This window comes from Cydia splendana, chromosome 9 (assembly GCF_910591565.1).
Source record: "Cydia splendana chromosome 9, ilCydSple1.2, whole genome shotgun sequence".
In the NCBI taxonomy this organism is placed as follows: domain Eukaryota; kingdom Metazoa; phylum Arthropoda; class Insecta; order Lepidoptera; family Tortricidae; genus Cydia; species Cydia splendana.
The window spans coordinates 10622648-10636633 of NC_085968.1; the positions used below are offsets into that span (position 1 = coordinate 10622648).

At 39.3% G+C, this 13986-nt stretch overlaps 1 protein-coding gene across 1 annotated transcript; it reads right to left on the reverse strand.

The window, feature by feature from the left end:
• Positions 1 to 3180: 3180 nt before the first annotated feature.
• LOC134793503 (calreticulin) lies at positions 3181 to 11688 on the reverse strand. The gene is made up of 7 exons (XM_063765081.1): positions 11529 to 11688; positions 11276 to 11380; positions 10831 to 11066; positions 6890 to 7087; positions 6124 to 6333; positions 5285 to 5623; positions 3181 to 3631 (listed from the first exon to the last, which is right to left on the reverse strand). The coding sequence occupies exons 1-7, from the start codon at positions 11614 to 11616 to the stop codon at positions 3611 to 3613; spliced, it is 1197 nt and encodes a 398-aa protein (XP_063621151.1). The 5' UTR covers positions 11617 to 11688; the 3' UTR covers positions 3181 to 3610.
• Positions 11689 to 13986: the final 2298 nt, after the last annotated feature.

Below are 13986 nucleotides of genomic sequence, written 5' to 3' on the forward strand. Positions count from 1 at the left end.
GATGTATTTCTGTTGCCGCTATAGCAACAAATACTAAAAACAGAATAAAATAAAGATTTAAGTGGGGCTCCCATACAACAAACGTGATTTTTGACCGAAGTTAAGCAACATTGGGCGGGGTCAGTACTTGGATGGGTGACCGTTTTTTTTTTGCCTTTTTTTTGCATTATGGTACGGAACCCTTCGTGCGCGAGTTCGACTCGCACTTGCCCGGTTTTTATTATTCTCCAGTGTATGGTCAAGTAGAGCTATATCGTCAGATAGACTTGTAGAATATACACGTGACTATGTCCGTAAAAAAATAAAATAATTCCACTAATTAAGTCTTTTGTGTGATATAATGATATTCCACGTTGTAGGTACGACCGTGTCCAAATATTGCTATATAAATTCCTCGGCATTGTCATGTTAAACTGTCAGACAAAACAACAGGCCAGTATGAGAAGACATTCGTTAGTGTTCGTCCTGGCAATATCCATTGTGGTAAATATATTTATTGGTTATTTGTACATTAAGCCAACAGTCCTACCGCTGTCGAAGAAGCGACTAAAGCAAGTAACATAGAAACCTAAAGTGTTGATAATTTAGTTACATATAATAATTAATAATAATAAGGGCAGCTTAGATACGACCCACTGCTGGGTTTCATCTTATGCGCTATATGGCTTGGGCTATAATTCCCCACGCTGATCCAATATGGGTTCATATTTATATTAACTTTAATTATTTCAGATATTATCCTACGTCGTTGAAAATGAAGGTCAGTTTTACTTAATTAAATAGAATAGGTATAGCTTAAACCGAATTATTTACCGAGGCCTCTACAAACTTTGCCGATATTCGCATGCGATTTGCGATACGTTGGGGCATTTGATCAATCGATTGAATTCGTTGGTCCGGGCTATAACCGCGAAAATCGAAGTTCATCAATTGCGTGCATTTTTCTCTGTCACTAATTTACGTTTTAATTAGAGTAAAAGAGAAAGATACCCGCAAAAGAGAAAGATACCCGCAACAAATGGCATGCGATTTTATACAACCCGCAGTTGTATAAAATCGCATGCCATTTGTTGCAAGTTTTGTACGTAAAATGGACCGCGTCGATATGTTGCCTTCGATTTTATTTATTACCAAGCAAACAAGTGACATACATAGTTATATTATTAGGTTATTACCTACACAGTTTCATTAGATTTAGATTACAAACCGAACATTTCACATATGTTCATCGGCACATTTACCTCATCCTTGACTCAATAAAAAATCGGTCAAAAAATTAAAATTGCAGTGACAGCAGCCGCTGCGCCAGACCCTTGTTTCTTCGACTTATTCCGGTTGCCCCGGCGCAAGAGACCCAAGGATGATGATGATGATGACGTTACACCACCACCAGCAGACAAAGATAAAGAAAAGGAGAAACTGGGGAAGATACCTAAGAAAGCAATAGACCGTAAGTACCTTCCCGTCAACAAAAGGCTTTTAAACGATTTGTTTTATTGTGGTATCGTACACATATTTAGTGTTCAAACTTGTCTTTTTGGACCCGAAAGTTCAGACCATTGGTGATACAAATGCCCAAGATATTTTGATAATCATTGGGGCCAGATTTCTGGGCTCCATAGGCGTCATCGATAATGGATTTGCGATACATTGCTGATTACCGAGGTGCATTCGAATTAGATCGATCAATCAAATGCCGCAATGTACCAAAAAGCACATGCCTAGGTTTAATTGTAAAGACCCTTCGGCGAAGTAACAACCAGAAATTAGGCTCCTGTGTCCGTAACTTTCGGGTACAGGATGGGCATTCTTTGTACGTATGTATTTAGGTAACTTACAACAGCACACGATACGATTTACCAATTTTTATTACTTTGTTCCAGAACTCAAAAAGGATTTTAGTAAGTATTAAAGCTATGTTGTTTATTGTAATGTAACCAGATATACAATCCGTTTAATCATTAATCATTAATTAAGAAGTTTTTTTTTAAGTTACCTACGTTTAATTATGAGCCCGTAATTAATTTTTGAAAATTTACCGAGCAGCAATGTACTGCAAACATTACGAGACATACTTAAAATGACATGACGGTACGAGATACTAGGTTTTTATAGCAACTGCCATTAACCTTTTCCACGCCGTGTCAAACACAAAAGCTGTCACTGTCACTCAGACGCCACGTCACCGAAGTGTTAAAACTGAAATTGAACTTTATGCATATGCGCGTAGGTCTATGTTGCTCTATGGTCTGTGACCGATTAATCGGTGTTTGGCGTTGAACCTGCGGTGCGGATATATCGGTCATTGGCGTCCAAAAGGTTAAGCGTTGACAGTTACTTTAAAAAACTCGTGTCTCAAAACTTATGTGTTGTTTTACACTGCGGGCTGAATTATTTTGTATGGTCAATATTTTCAGTGTATTTCTAAGCAGTGTATCTTAATATACTTCTTAGGTCCTATTATTTTTGTGATTTTCTTTTGCAGATTCACTGGTTTCACTATTATAAGGAGACTATCCCGAAAAGCAAAATCATAGATTTAAGTACCTATTGTTAAATGAAGTACTTATGGGGATTTAGAAATACATACATATATTGTTAACGCTATATTCTTGTTTCTTTTGACTCGATTGGCTACTATATAACATATTTAATATTAATATAGATTGACATCCTATTGTAACAAGCAACTAGTTTTAAAAACTGAATCATTGTCAGTTAACACTGTAAACAATGGCCAATAAATGATAGCGTTGAAATTTATCATCCCGTTACTGTGTTGAGAATGCAATCATGCAATAGTATTTATAAGGTAAAAGCCCTAGTGCTCGACAACTTTGCCCAATAGCGGACATCCTGCAGTCACCTCTATTGACCGTTAAATTATGACAGCGGCGAGCACTCGCCGTAGGTATTGGAAACGTAGAGGCCATGCTCACAACACGCCGTTTCCATCAGAGAAGGGTCCTAGGCCCCTATCTATTGGATAGCCTGAATGACATAGAGATAAATCTGCCGGTCCCATTAAACAGAATTGTAAGTGGTATTTGCAGTAACCAATTAAATACATACTATAACCAAATAAATACATGAGAAGTGAAAAACCCCTGGGACTCCGTAGGTGTTTGACGTTGCCTATGCCTGGGACTAGAGGGTTTAAGTGAGTAAACACAAAATCAATTTATATTATTTTTTTAATCAGACTCATTTCACAACATAACAAAACTCATACATCACTCGAGATTATTTTACAACATAGGCTTTACACTTACAAAATTAGGCTGCCGCCGTTGTAAAACCACTCACAGACGACACACAGTGTCGTAAATAAGACGACGCTGCGAACTTACTGAGACGACACTATTCCAGACAGCCTAACCGTCTCAGATAAGTCTGCAGTGCTTTAAAATGAGCGTGACTTATGTACACAAGTTGCAGACAATAAATAGATACTTGTGACGTCCAGATAGTTTCACACATTAACATAGGTTGCTAAGGAACGTTAGGGCCCGCGCACACTGCGCGCACCGGGGCGCGGGCCCCACGTGCTGGAACGTTTCACTCACGGGTGTACCCGGCGGTACTAATGTCTTTACACTATTCACTACGCTTAGAGCTCATCGTGCTCCTCCTGTGAACAAACAAAATAAAATTACGTTAGTAAATTGTGGGAAATAAACCCAACTTAAACTCTTAACCTTTTGAACGCCACAGACGGCAATTGACGTCAACGCAAAATCGTGACAACGACGCCAAAGACGGCATTTGACGGCGATCGTTTTTTGATGAAAATCTACTGAACACCCCACTTTTGGCATTATTTATTCACAAAATTAAATTTTACCCCCGTGGCGTCAGTGGCACGGCAAATGGATGCTCCGTTTGGCGTTCAAAAGGTTAAAATAATCAAAAATGCTGTATCTGGTGCTGCTGTTAGGGCAGAACCCCTGGAGCCTGGCTCCCGCGGGCCGGACGCTTTGGGTGTCGGCGGGCCGGATTGGAACGTGTCGCGGGTGGCCCGCGGGCCGGGGTTTGGAGACCCCTGATTTGATTTGATTTGATTGTGTTTGATTTGGGGTTTGATTGTTTGTCGATAGAGTAACATCCCTAGTACGCAAAACGTTCAAACTGATAAACAAGACCAAGTGCGGGTAGTTCGAAAAACTCGCGCGGCTAGAAGATGTTGATGTCAACTTTTCGCCAGTCTTCTCCGAGACCACGGTGACAACGCCGTCCTCGAAACGTCGGAGGTAAATCTTAAAACTTAAATACGCGATTAAGTCCCGTTGTGCAATTTAATAATGTTATAGTATTATGTCCACCAGTTGCGTAGCACGATTCATCTTTGTTAAATCTTCACAATATACTTATTTATGTGTCAAAATTGGCTACAGGCCAACATCCTTTGTTAACATTTGTTCAGCTTCAGACGGCAAATCGGACGATATCCTTTGTGTTTTATTTTAATGCGAATTAAAGATAAAGAAATATAAGTATTTCAAATATAAACAATTACTCAGGACGAGACGTCCGACTACGTATTATTTACACGTCAATCAAATTTCGAAACAACATTTGCATGACTGAGTATTGTCGTGATGAAATAAAAAGATTATCAGTCACCTACCTACATATTTAAAAGAGAAAGTATCAAGTCTATGATATGACTCAACTCAGAATTAGATATCTGGTTCGCAGCCTTAAGCTACCACAATCATCAATTTTAATTGAATATCATATCATGTAGATACATATGAGCATATATCAAACAAGTCTCTGAAGATAAAAAATCGTTTACGCCGTACTATGGTGTACTATTTATTCAGCTTATTTTTCGTTGGCCATCGAATATAGATAAGAGGTTTGCGACTTTAGACAACTTGTCCCACTTTTAGAAGTCTCAGTGATTATGTTGTAATTGGAACTACATTATAATCCCCCTCGCACTTGAGGCGGATTGTGGTCTACAGATTAGTCTAGTCTTAAGGGCTGTGCACACCAGGCGCGTGTGCGTGGACGTGCACGTTGTAATATACAGATCCTTATGAGAGACGGCACACCGCTTGTTTGACGTGTGCGTGCGCGGATCAAACATTTTAGCGCACACAGCCCGAGTGCTTTGGCCTTTAACACATTCAACACCAAGAACCCGACTGTCGGGTACACTGTTCGTAGCGACTACGCGCTACATACGACGAAACCGTGGCTACGCGCTACGAGCGTAACCCGTAGCACTTAGTGGTATTGAATGTGTTAAGTGTATGAAAAATGAAGAGCCACTTACCACAGGCGCCGCTTCACCGGCCTCATCATCCAAGTCCTCATCATCCTCCTCATCGTCGGGCCTCTCAGCCTTCTCCTTCTCTCTCTCCGCCTCGTCCTGCTCAGTCTTCATCTTCTTCTCTCCCTCTTGCGTCTTCTTGATCGCCTCCCCACGCTGCTTGGCTAGTTCCACGTCGTCCGTGAACAGAATGTTGTCGAAGATGGTGCCGCTCTTGACCTGCCAGAGGTCGAGGCCGATGGTGCAGAGCTCGTCGCGCTTGTACAGTTTGGGGTCGGGGGTGTACTCAGGGTTGTCGATCTCGGGGTGGATCCAGGGGCCCTTGTAGGCGGGGTTGTCGATCTGTGGAAGATTCAGAATCAAATTAGCAAAGGACTCTTATACTCGGATTGCGTTTTAATTATTTTTATAGTCTACCACAACACTCATTGATGTGGATAACGTTTATAGTTTATTACAGTGCAGCAAATGGCTTTTGTTGTGTTAGACTTTTGGACATAAAAGCTAAATATCACGCCTAATGCCACAATGACGCCGACTGGACGCACGCGCGGATGGTTCGCGGAGCGCTGGTTCACGGAGCGGTGGTTCCCGCGGCACTATCAGTGTATACACTTGAATGAACCTGTCCAAAACAGTTTTGGACGACAGCGGCGGCAGCGGTAGTCTCCGCCCGCCGCCCCGCCCGCCGCCCCGCTCGCCGCGTGCGTCGAGTCCGCGGCCTAATATATAATTTAAGTCGGGGTAGGTCGCGTCCAGAATGCTGAGGCTTCTCTGGTTTTGGGCTTCAAACTTATGTGTAACCCTGCTTAGTAAACGACAGTCCAATAATTACACCCTACCTGCTTGGGTGCCCAGACGCCCTTGTACTCGGGGTTGTCGATCATGGGGGGCTCCCACTCGCCGTCCATCTCGTCGTCCCAGTCGTCGGGCTTGGCCGCGTCCGGGTCAGGGATGTGCTCGGGCTTCTCCCAGTCTTCAGGCTTCTTGTCCTCGGGGTCGGGGATGGTGGCGCGGTCGTCCCAGTCTTCGGGCTTCTTGGCTTCGGGATCCTGGGATGACAATGTAGGTTGTTAATTAACCAACTGTGTGGTGAAGTACCAAATATGGGCTCTAAGCGTTTTGTTAAGACAATATAACCTTGTTATTGCTCATGAGTGCCACCAGCAACATTAAAATCAAGGCTTATCATTTCAAATAATTACAGACGTTTATGTTTTGTAAAAAAATTCACGCCAACACGTAAATTCAATTGTTTATTTTATAGGACGAAGATATTGAGGTCTGAGTCTAGATACCACTTGTTGTCTCTATTTATGATCGGTTTTTTTATTTATCACTAGGGTGTATTCACATGAAGTTACAAACTATATCATCAACAGTGTATTGGAGACAATCTGCAACTGTATAACCTATCGCGATCTACTTCGTTTATTCGACTATTCGCCTCTCTATCTCTCGAATGTGAAAAAATAACGATAGAAAGGCGTATAACATTTATTTTCCGATGTTCGCGAAAGGCTTTGTGCTTGACTCTTGGTCTTTTAAATGTATGACTCATTATTGCAATGGGGACTCTACGATAGAGTCTGATCGAAAATACCATACCTTGATCTTCTTAGGCGGCAGGAAGTCCCAGTCAGCCTCTAAGTCCCCAGACTCGACCTTCTCATTGTCGATGAGCACCTCGTACGTGTTGTCTGGCTTCACGATCAGCGTGTACAGGTGGGTGTACACGTCGTCCTTGCAGCGGATGTCCTTCTTGATGAGGTGGTTCTTGCCCTTGTAGCTGAAGATCACGTGCACCTGAAATAGGGGGTTATTGTATGAAGGCAATATTTGCTTGGGAAAGTATATTTCGGACTTTAATTGCTAGTAGACTCTTCACAAAGCGACAAGGTATATTATTTACGTGTTTCATACTGGCATTACTGGCAACATTAATAAAATATATGGGCATTGAATTTCGCCAATGACACCAGAACGGATCGAATATAGTTATCTCTCTCACTCTCTTTATCGCTCTTGCGCATTCGAGCGCTAGAGAATCGGATAACTATTTTCGATTTGTAAAGTTGTATCACGTAAATCGTAGCTTCATCGGAATTTCTTATAAGATTTATTAATTCAATAATTCAATTAGTGAATGTAGCCGCTATTAATTCCTGTGTTTTTCATGTGTCCGAATAATATATGTACTGCATAAGGGGACAAGAATTTGGTAACATTTAATATTCAGCACCTATGACACGCCATCCGTGAAATTATTCATATTGATAGACCGGTCACGAATATGGTAATTTCCTATTGCTATTGCAAAAACACTTATCAAGTTTTTTCTATTTATTGTTGCGTATCAATATCACCCCTCTTAAGTAGGTAATATCAGCAAAATTGTTGAATGCAGGCATTTAATATTAATTATGCTGATTCTAAAACCGTCTTCGACTTCGTTTTTGCCAAACTAGGTCACAATTTGTAACTAAATTAAAAGTTTTTTGGCATGTGTTCTCACAAAGAAAATCCAATTCACAAGATGCTGTTTTGGCCATTCACCTGTGTGAATCAAGCGTCGATGAAATCTATGAAACGTATTTGGCCACTTGGTTAGCTCACGTCGCGTACCGTTAGCAGGCGACGCGGGTCAACGAACTGCGATACTGTCATAAGTGTTAAAGTTAACATGCCTATCTTGTTGATTGAAAAAGTCATCTCGCATGTACCTATATGGTTAATGATAATGACACATTCTATAAAAAAATAATGGAAATATTTTGATCGCTTTACGTTTTTTTTAAGCAATACAGTGTAACTGTTTCCAGTTGCGATACATTTTATTGTCATATTTAGGAAAAATGTTTCGCTTATCAGCGATTTACTACAACGGTGCAAACCATAAAACTATATCGGACTTCGAAGATAAATACAACATATATCTACTACTAGTACTAGCGATTGTGATAAATTGATAATACCGTACACAGTCACGCGAAGGTCCTAAATAAGTGTTAAATGGTATACAAAATCAGCCCTTAAAGCGTTGTGTTAACTTATTTAGAATCAAATTTAACACTGTAATCGAACATGCAACAATTTCGGTTTGAATTTCCACAAACTACAATCTTTAAAACTACATCAAACTACTAGTAAAACTATTGTTCAATAATCCTTGAACCTTTTTTTCTATAGTAGGTATGTAGTTATATAAAACAATAGTTTAGTGTCAATAAGTCTCACCTAAACTATTCATTGTCAAATTCAACCTATCAAATACTAGACTTATATCAACCGGGATATGAACCGTGATTACCTTTTGTATTGTTTTCGAGCTCCCGATATTACCCGTTAACAAGATGCATGTACAAATATCGGGAGATCGAAAACAATACAAAAGGTAATCACGGTTCATATCCCGGTCGATATAAGTCTAGTGAAACTAACCGTGAATCATTCAAAACTGCTATCAAATACTATCAATTAACGAACCAAAAAATAAAAATTGAATTGAAAATTGAAATGTTGTCACGTCGTCACGCATTTATCGTAAATATGAGATATTAGGAAAGTATTTAGTGATAAGGTTGTTTCGCTCGATTAACGAGAACAATTAGGACCGAACCGACGTGTTGCAATTTCCTGTGCATTGATGCCGCAAGGAACAATGCAATTGTCTTACGCGATTATACAAACTGCTTTTTTAAAGTGAAATTGCGTTGCGCGTAAATATATGGGATAGTTAGTGTTATGAGTTAAGAGACAAAGATGTGTCTCATACTTTAGCCTCGTAAGACCCAGGGCAATTTTGGCGCTTATGAATGTGAAACTTTCTTTTATTTCTATACGAGTTCAAAACCCGAATTTAATTTGTACTTGTACAAGTACACGGGGACTTAGGGGCTGTCCATAAATTACGTCATCGATTTTTGACCCCCCCCCCCCCCGCCCTATAATCATCCAAAAATCATGCTTCAAATGACCCCATTTCCTCCTACTTCATGCTACCGTCATCCGATGTCCAGACCCCCCCCCCCCCCCCCTTATTTGAAATGACGTAATTTAGGAATAGCCCCTTACGAGGTATTAAGTATCATGAGCAATATCATTAACTTTAAAGAATCAAATTAAACCTAATTTTATCAAAAAATCATTACTGATGATAGGTCTGTAATGATATGATATTTAAATCAATTTTAATATTTCCGTAATGTCCTATTGCTTATCAATGGTATCAATTAACTAATATTCAATGTATTAATTACTTTCAATTATTTATTAGGCAATAAATAAAATTAAAACCTCAAGTTTTTTTTTAAATCATTTACACTTTCACTTTTTATGTTATCATACTCTAGTTTAAGTTACTTTTAATTGTGATAGCTAGGTACTAATGAGAGTTATTTAGTTTTAAAAATACATTAATATATGTCAAAGAGAATCGTTTGCTCATTCATATTTGAACAAATGCTAATGATCATGAATTCATGATCAAAAATCTATGTATAATGACATGCATGGTATTTGAAGGTCACTAGTATAAATACCCTATTATTATACAAAACTGAGGGCAATTAAGTTAAATCATAAAATAATAACGTATTGATATTAGCACATTGGTAATTTTGTAACATTTTTGTAGCAGCAAAAGGATTGATATATTTAGTTGAAAATATTTAAAAAAAGATCGATATACTTAGTTGTGAGGAAACCTGCATACATCCGCAAAGAAATTCAAGGTTGCATGTGAAGTCCCCAACCCGCATTGGGCCAGCGTGGGGACTATAGCCCAAAACCCTCTCGTGCTTGAGAGGAGGCCTGTGCCTAGCAGTGGGACGTACATAGGCAAATTTTTAGGGTTCCGTACCCAAAGGGTAATACGGAACCCTATTACTAAGACTCCGCTGTCCGTCCGTCTGTCTGTCACCAGGCTGTATCTCACGAACAGTGATAGCTAGACAGTTGAAATTTTCACAGATGATGTATTTCTGTTGCCGCTATAACAACAAATACTAATAACAGAATAAATTAAAGATTTAAGTGGAGCTCCCATACAACAAACGTGATTTTTGACTGAAGTTAAGCAACGTCGGGCGGGGTCAGTACTTGGATGGGTGACCGTTTTTTCCGTTTTTTGCATTATGGTACGGAACCCTTCGTGCGCGAGTCTGACTCGCACTTGCTGGGTTTTTTTTAAATACTTAGTTGAAAATATAAAAAAAAAGTTTTAATAAACTTTAACTGACTGCCTATCAGAAATGTACTACATATGTTCTTATAAGAAAATTCTGTAAGCACTCAATTAGCTAAACAGTTTATCAGAAAAAGGGTGAGTGAGTATTTGTATTTAGGTACCATCTAGTTCTAGAAAGCAAAGGACTTACTAAAAGTAGAAACAGTGTAAAACCTGGAATCACCTATTAAGATAAAGAAGATATGGTGTCTTTAAAACAAACATTGATTTAGTAACACATGAATTTAGTAACATTTCTTTGTTAATTGATCGTTCTTGTTTAACATCATCTAATTAGAAAATTTGAGCTAGTAACACATACCTTCTTGGTACCGGGACCGCAGATGTCAGGCCCAAACATAATCTCATAGGGGCTCTCGCCATGCATGTCCTTCTGATCCAGCTTGCAGTCGAACACCTTCAGGTAACCGCCTCCGCAGTCAATGTCCTGTTCATGCTTGACCGAGAACTGAACCACCAGGGGCTTGTCCTTGTTCGAGAATGGCTTGAACTTCTTGGACAAGGCGTAGAAACGGGCATCTTCTGACGTTTGCAGACCTGTTAGAGCATGAAGGAAGTTTAAGTATGTAGCCAAGTTGGCATCTAAGTACATGGGCGGGCACTTTAATTGGAAAAGTATGAAAGTGGGAGGAAATCATACATTATCTAAACCAGCTTAGTTAAGAAAACACAATTAGATTGGTTTAATGAATAAAAAAGAACCGTTCCTGAGATTCAAGCGATTCAACCAATTAAAAAATGCTTACCTTTGTCGGCCTCCGCGTCATTGTAGAACTTTCCAGCAGTTAACTTAAACTTGCCGAATTCCTTGCCAGGGTGTTCACTATATATCCATTCTGACTCCCACTTGTCTGCAACGAGAAAACACAGCGAATTAACACCTATTCACCTAAAATAACCGGCGACGGAATCCGCAGACAATCGATAGACGTAAGCACACGCGGCACCGGCGCGTCCCTACCAAATTATCGAATTTTTATATAAAATAGATTCACTTACCATTGGGGAACGTTTCTTCATAATACACCTCACAATTTACAGAATAAATTGCCAGAAAACTGACAAACGCTAATACTATAGACTTCATTTTGATTCACTATATCACCCGCACTGGCAAAAGACTGGCCACGAATAAAATGAAAAGTCGTCGAACCTCTGTTTTGTAATATCAACCGGATTGACACGACACGGACAACCGATTCAACCACGCCAATTCGAATTCCTTGAAGCTAAACGAGATGGCAATATGATATAGTGTCTGTACCTCCCAGTGACGGTGCCTCAAAAAGAGAGAGACTACTTTTGGAATTTGTGTTTTTGCATAAGTGCGATAGAGAGGCAAACTCAATAACGCCGAAAATGACATTATACTACGCCAGACAGATGGAAGCGTGCTATTGGATGATGAGTAGCGAATAGGAATTGAACACACTGCTTCATAAATTTGCGGAGATTGCGGGAAAGTACGAAATTGGTAGAAACCTTGTACATAATAATAGTTGTTGCGAAATAATTCTTTTTTTTATAATATATGTATGTAATAAATAGCATGTATTTAAATATGTGTTTGCAATGCAGCCTATATTACTAACAAGCTAACAAGAAAGCTACACTTTGAGAAACTATAAAAACGACAACGGCTCTAAAACTACTTCCAAGGCTAATCTACGCTCGCCAATCGGCGATGCACATGGCATTAGAAAGAGACAAAGATATAATAACGCATGAGTAAGAAAAGGTTCGAAAGACCCTAATGTCGTGTAATGCGATTACGAATATTATCATAATCATAACAGAAACCATGCCTGCCATACGAGTACGAATGTAAAGTGACATAAGTAAAAGTAGTTGGGCATGGGTATAGTATCGTCATAACTACTTTTACTCCTTCGATTGAGCTTGATATATCAAGACAGTATATACTTACCTACCCAAATGATATTCAATATTAAATTTTAAGGTGTGGGTAATTATATAACTATTAGGTAGGTACATAACATAGGTACCTACATTATGTCCTATACTTTTCAATCCAATAATAATTGTTTTATAGATCCCCTCTTTTTAAATAAATGATACATGAGCGTTGTTCTAAATGTTTATAGCTGCTCCGATTTTATTCATAATTATACCTAACTGCAATAGGTACAGTCAGCAGCAGAAGTTGCTAAGCGGCCGAGGTGTTCAAAATTACCTTGACACGCCCTTATTCTCTTAACAATAAAGTCGCGTCAAGATCATTTTGAACACCTCGCCCGCTTAGCAACTTCTGCTGCTGACTGTACCTTCTATTCTACTTATTATTTGGTCTACAGTATTTACTTAAAGGGACAGGTACCTACTCTTAATACATATTTTCAAGTTTCATCTCTAGGTAGGTTCATGTATAGGTAACCTACTACCCACTTAGTTAAATGTCTAATTTTAATTTTATGACTTCATTACATTAGTTATATTATATTATGGGATGATTCGGTCGATCCCCATTGGTCAGACTGAAAGCATACATTTAACAACTGTACAAACGTGTCGTGCCAACACCATCGTTGCAGTTATAATTTATTCGCTGATAAGCATCCAATCGTTATCATGCATTTAACGCCTGCACGTTAACCACAATTCATTGTTGGTGTAGTAAAAAAAAACAATTAACATTGGGTAATAATTGTCTTTATACAGTCACAAAGACTAAAATGTTGAAATTTTCTCGAAGTAGGGTTAAATGCCCAATAATTACCCCCTATTTAAATAGGAATGAGTTGTAGATTTGTACAGCAAAGCAATGTTGAGCCAGGGGTGCGAAACTCCTGACTTCGGCCAAACTCGGCTCCGCTCGGCTCAGCATTGCTCCGAGCAATTATTAGGGTTGGCACCACTTGACCTCCTTTTGCGTGCACGACCACAGATAAGATAATCACTTGAATTTTGACAACCCTAAATAGCCGAAAGGGATAGTGCCATATATTAGAAAGGGATAGTATGATTCGACCCTGAACCGCTGTCAAACTTCGGTTTTGTAGGAAGTTTCCTTTCTGTACGGTAGTACTATTATTTATTCTGTGGTTGAGCGTCTTTCGGCTGATTTTATGATGAGCATTCCTATCTATACTACCTACCTACCTACAGTACCTACTTAATATTAATAATGCGAAAGTACCTAGAGTTAGACCAAGAAAAGTCTGCAGCGATTTTGATAACCCTCGCAGTGCAAGTGTTATTTATAGGTACCTACGTCATAATTTCATAGACATCGCTCCAGACTTTTCTTGGTCTTACTCTACCTATACCTACAGTACCTACTGAATATTAATAATGCGAAAGTACGTAACTGTGTTTGTTACCTCGTCACGCTTAAACAGCTAAACCTAAGTATAGATAGACGGATGTAAACCAGTGTAAACCATTTATTCGCTTGTCACAATACACACATTTAGAGGACATTTTTGATATCGAGATC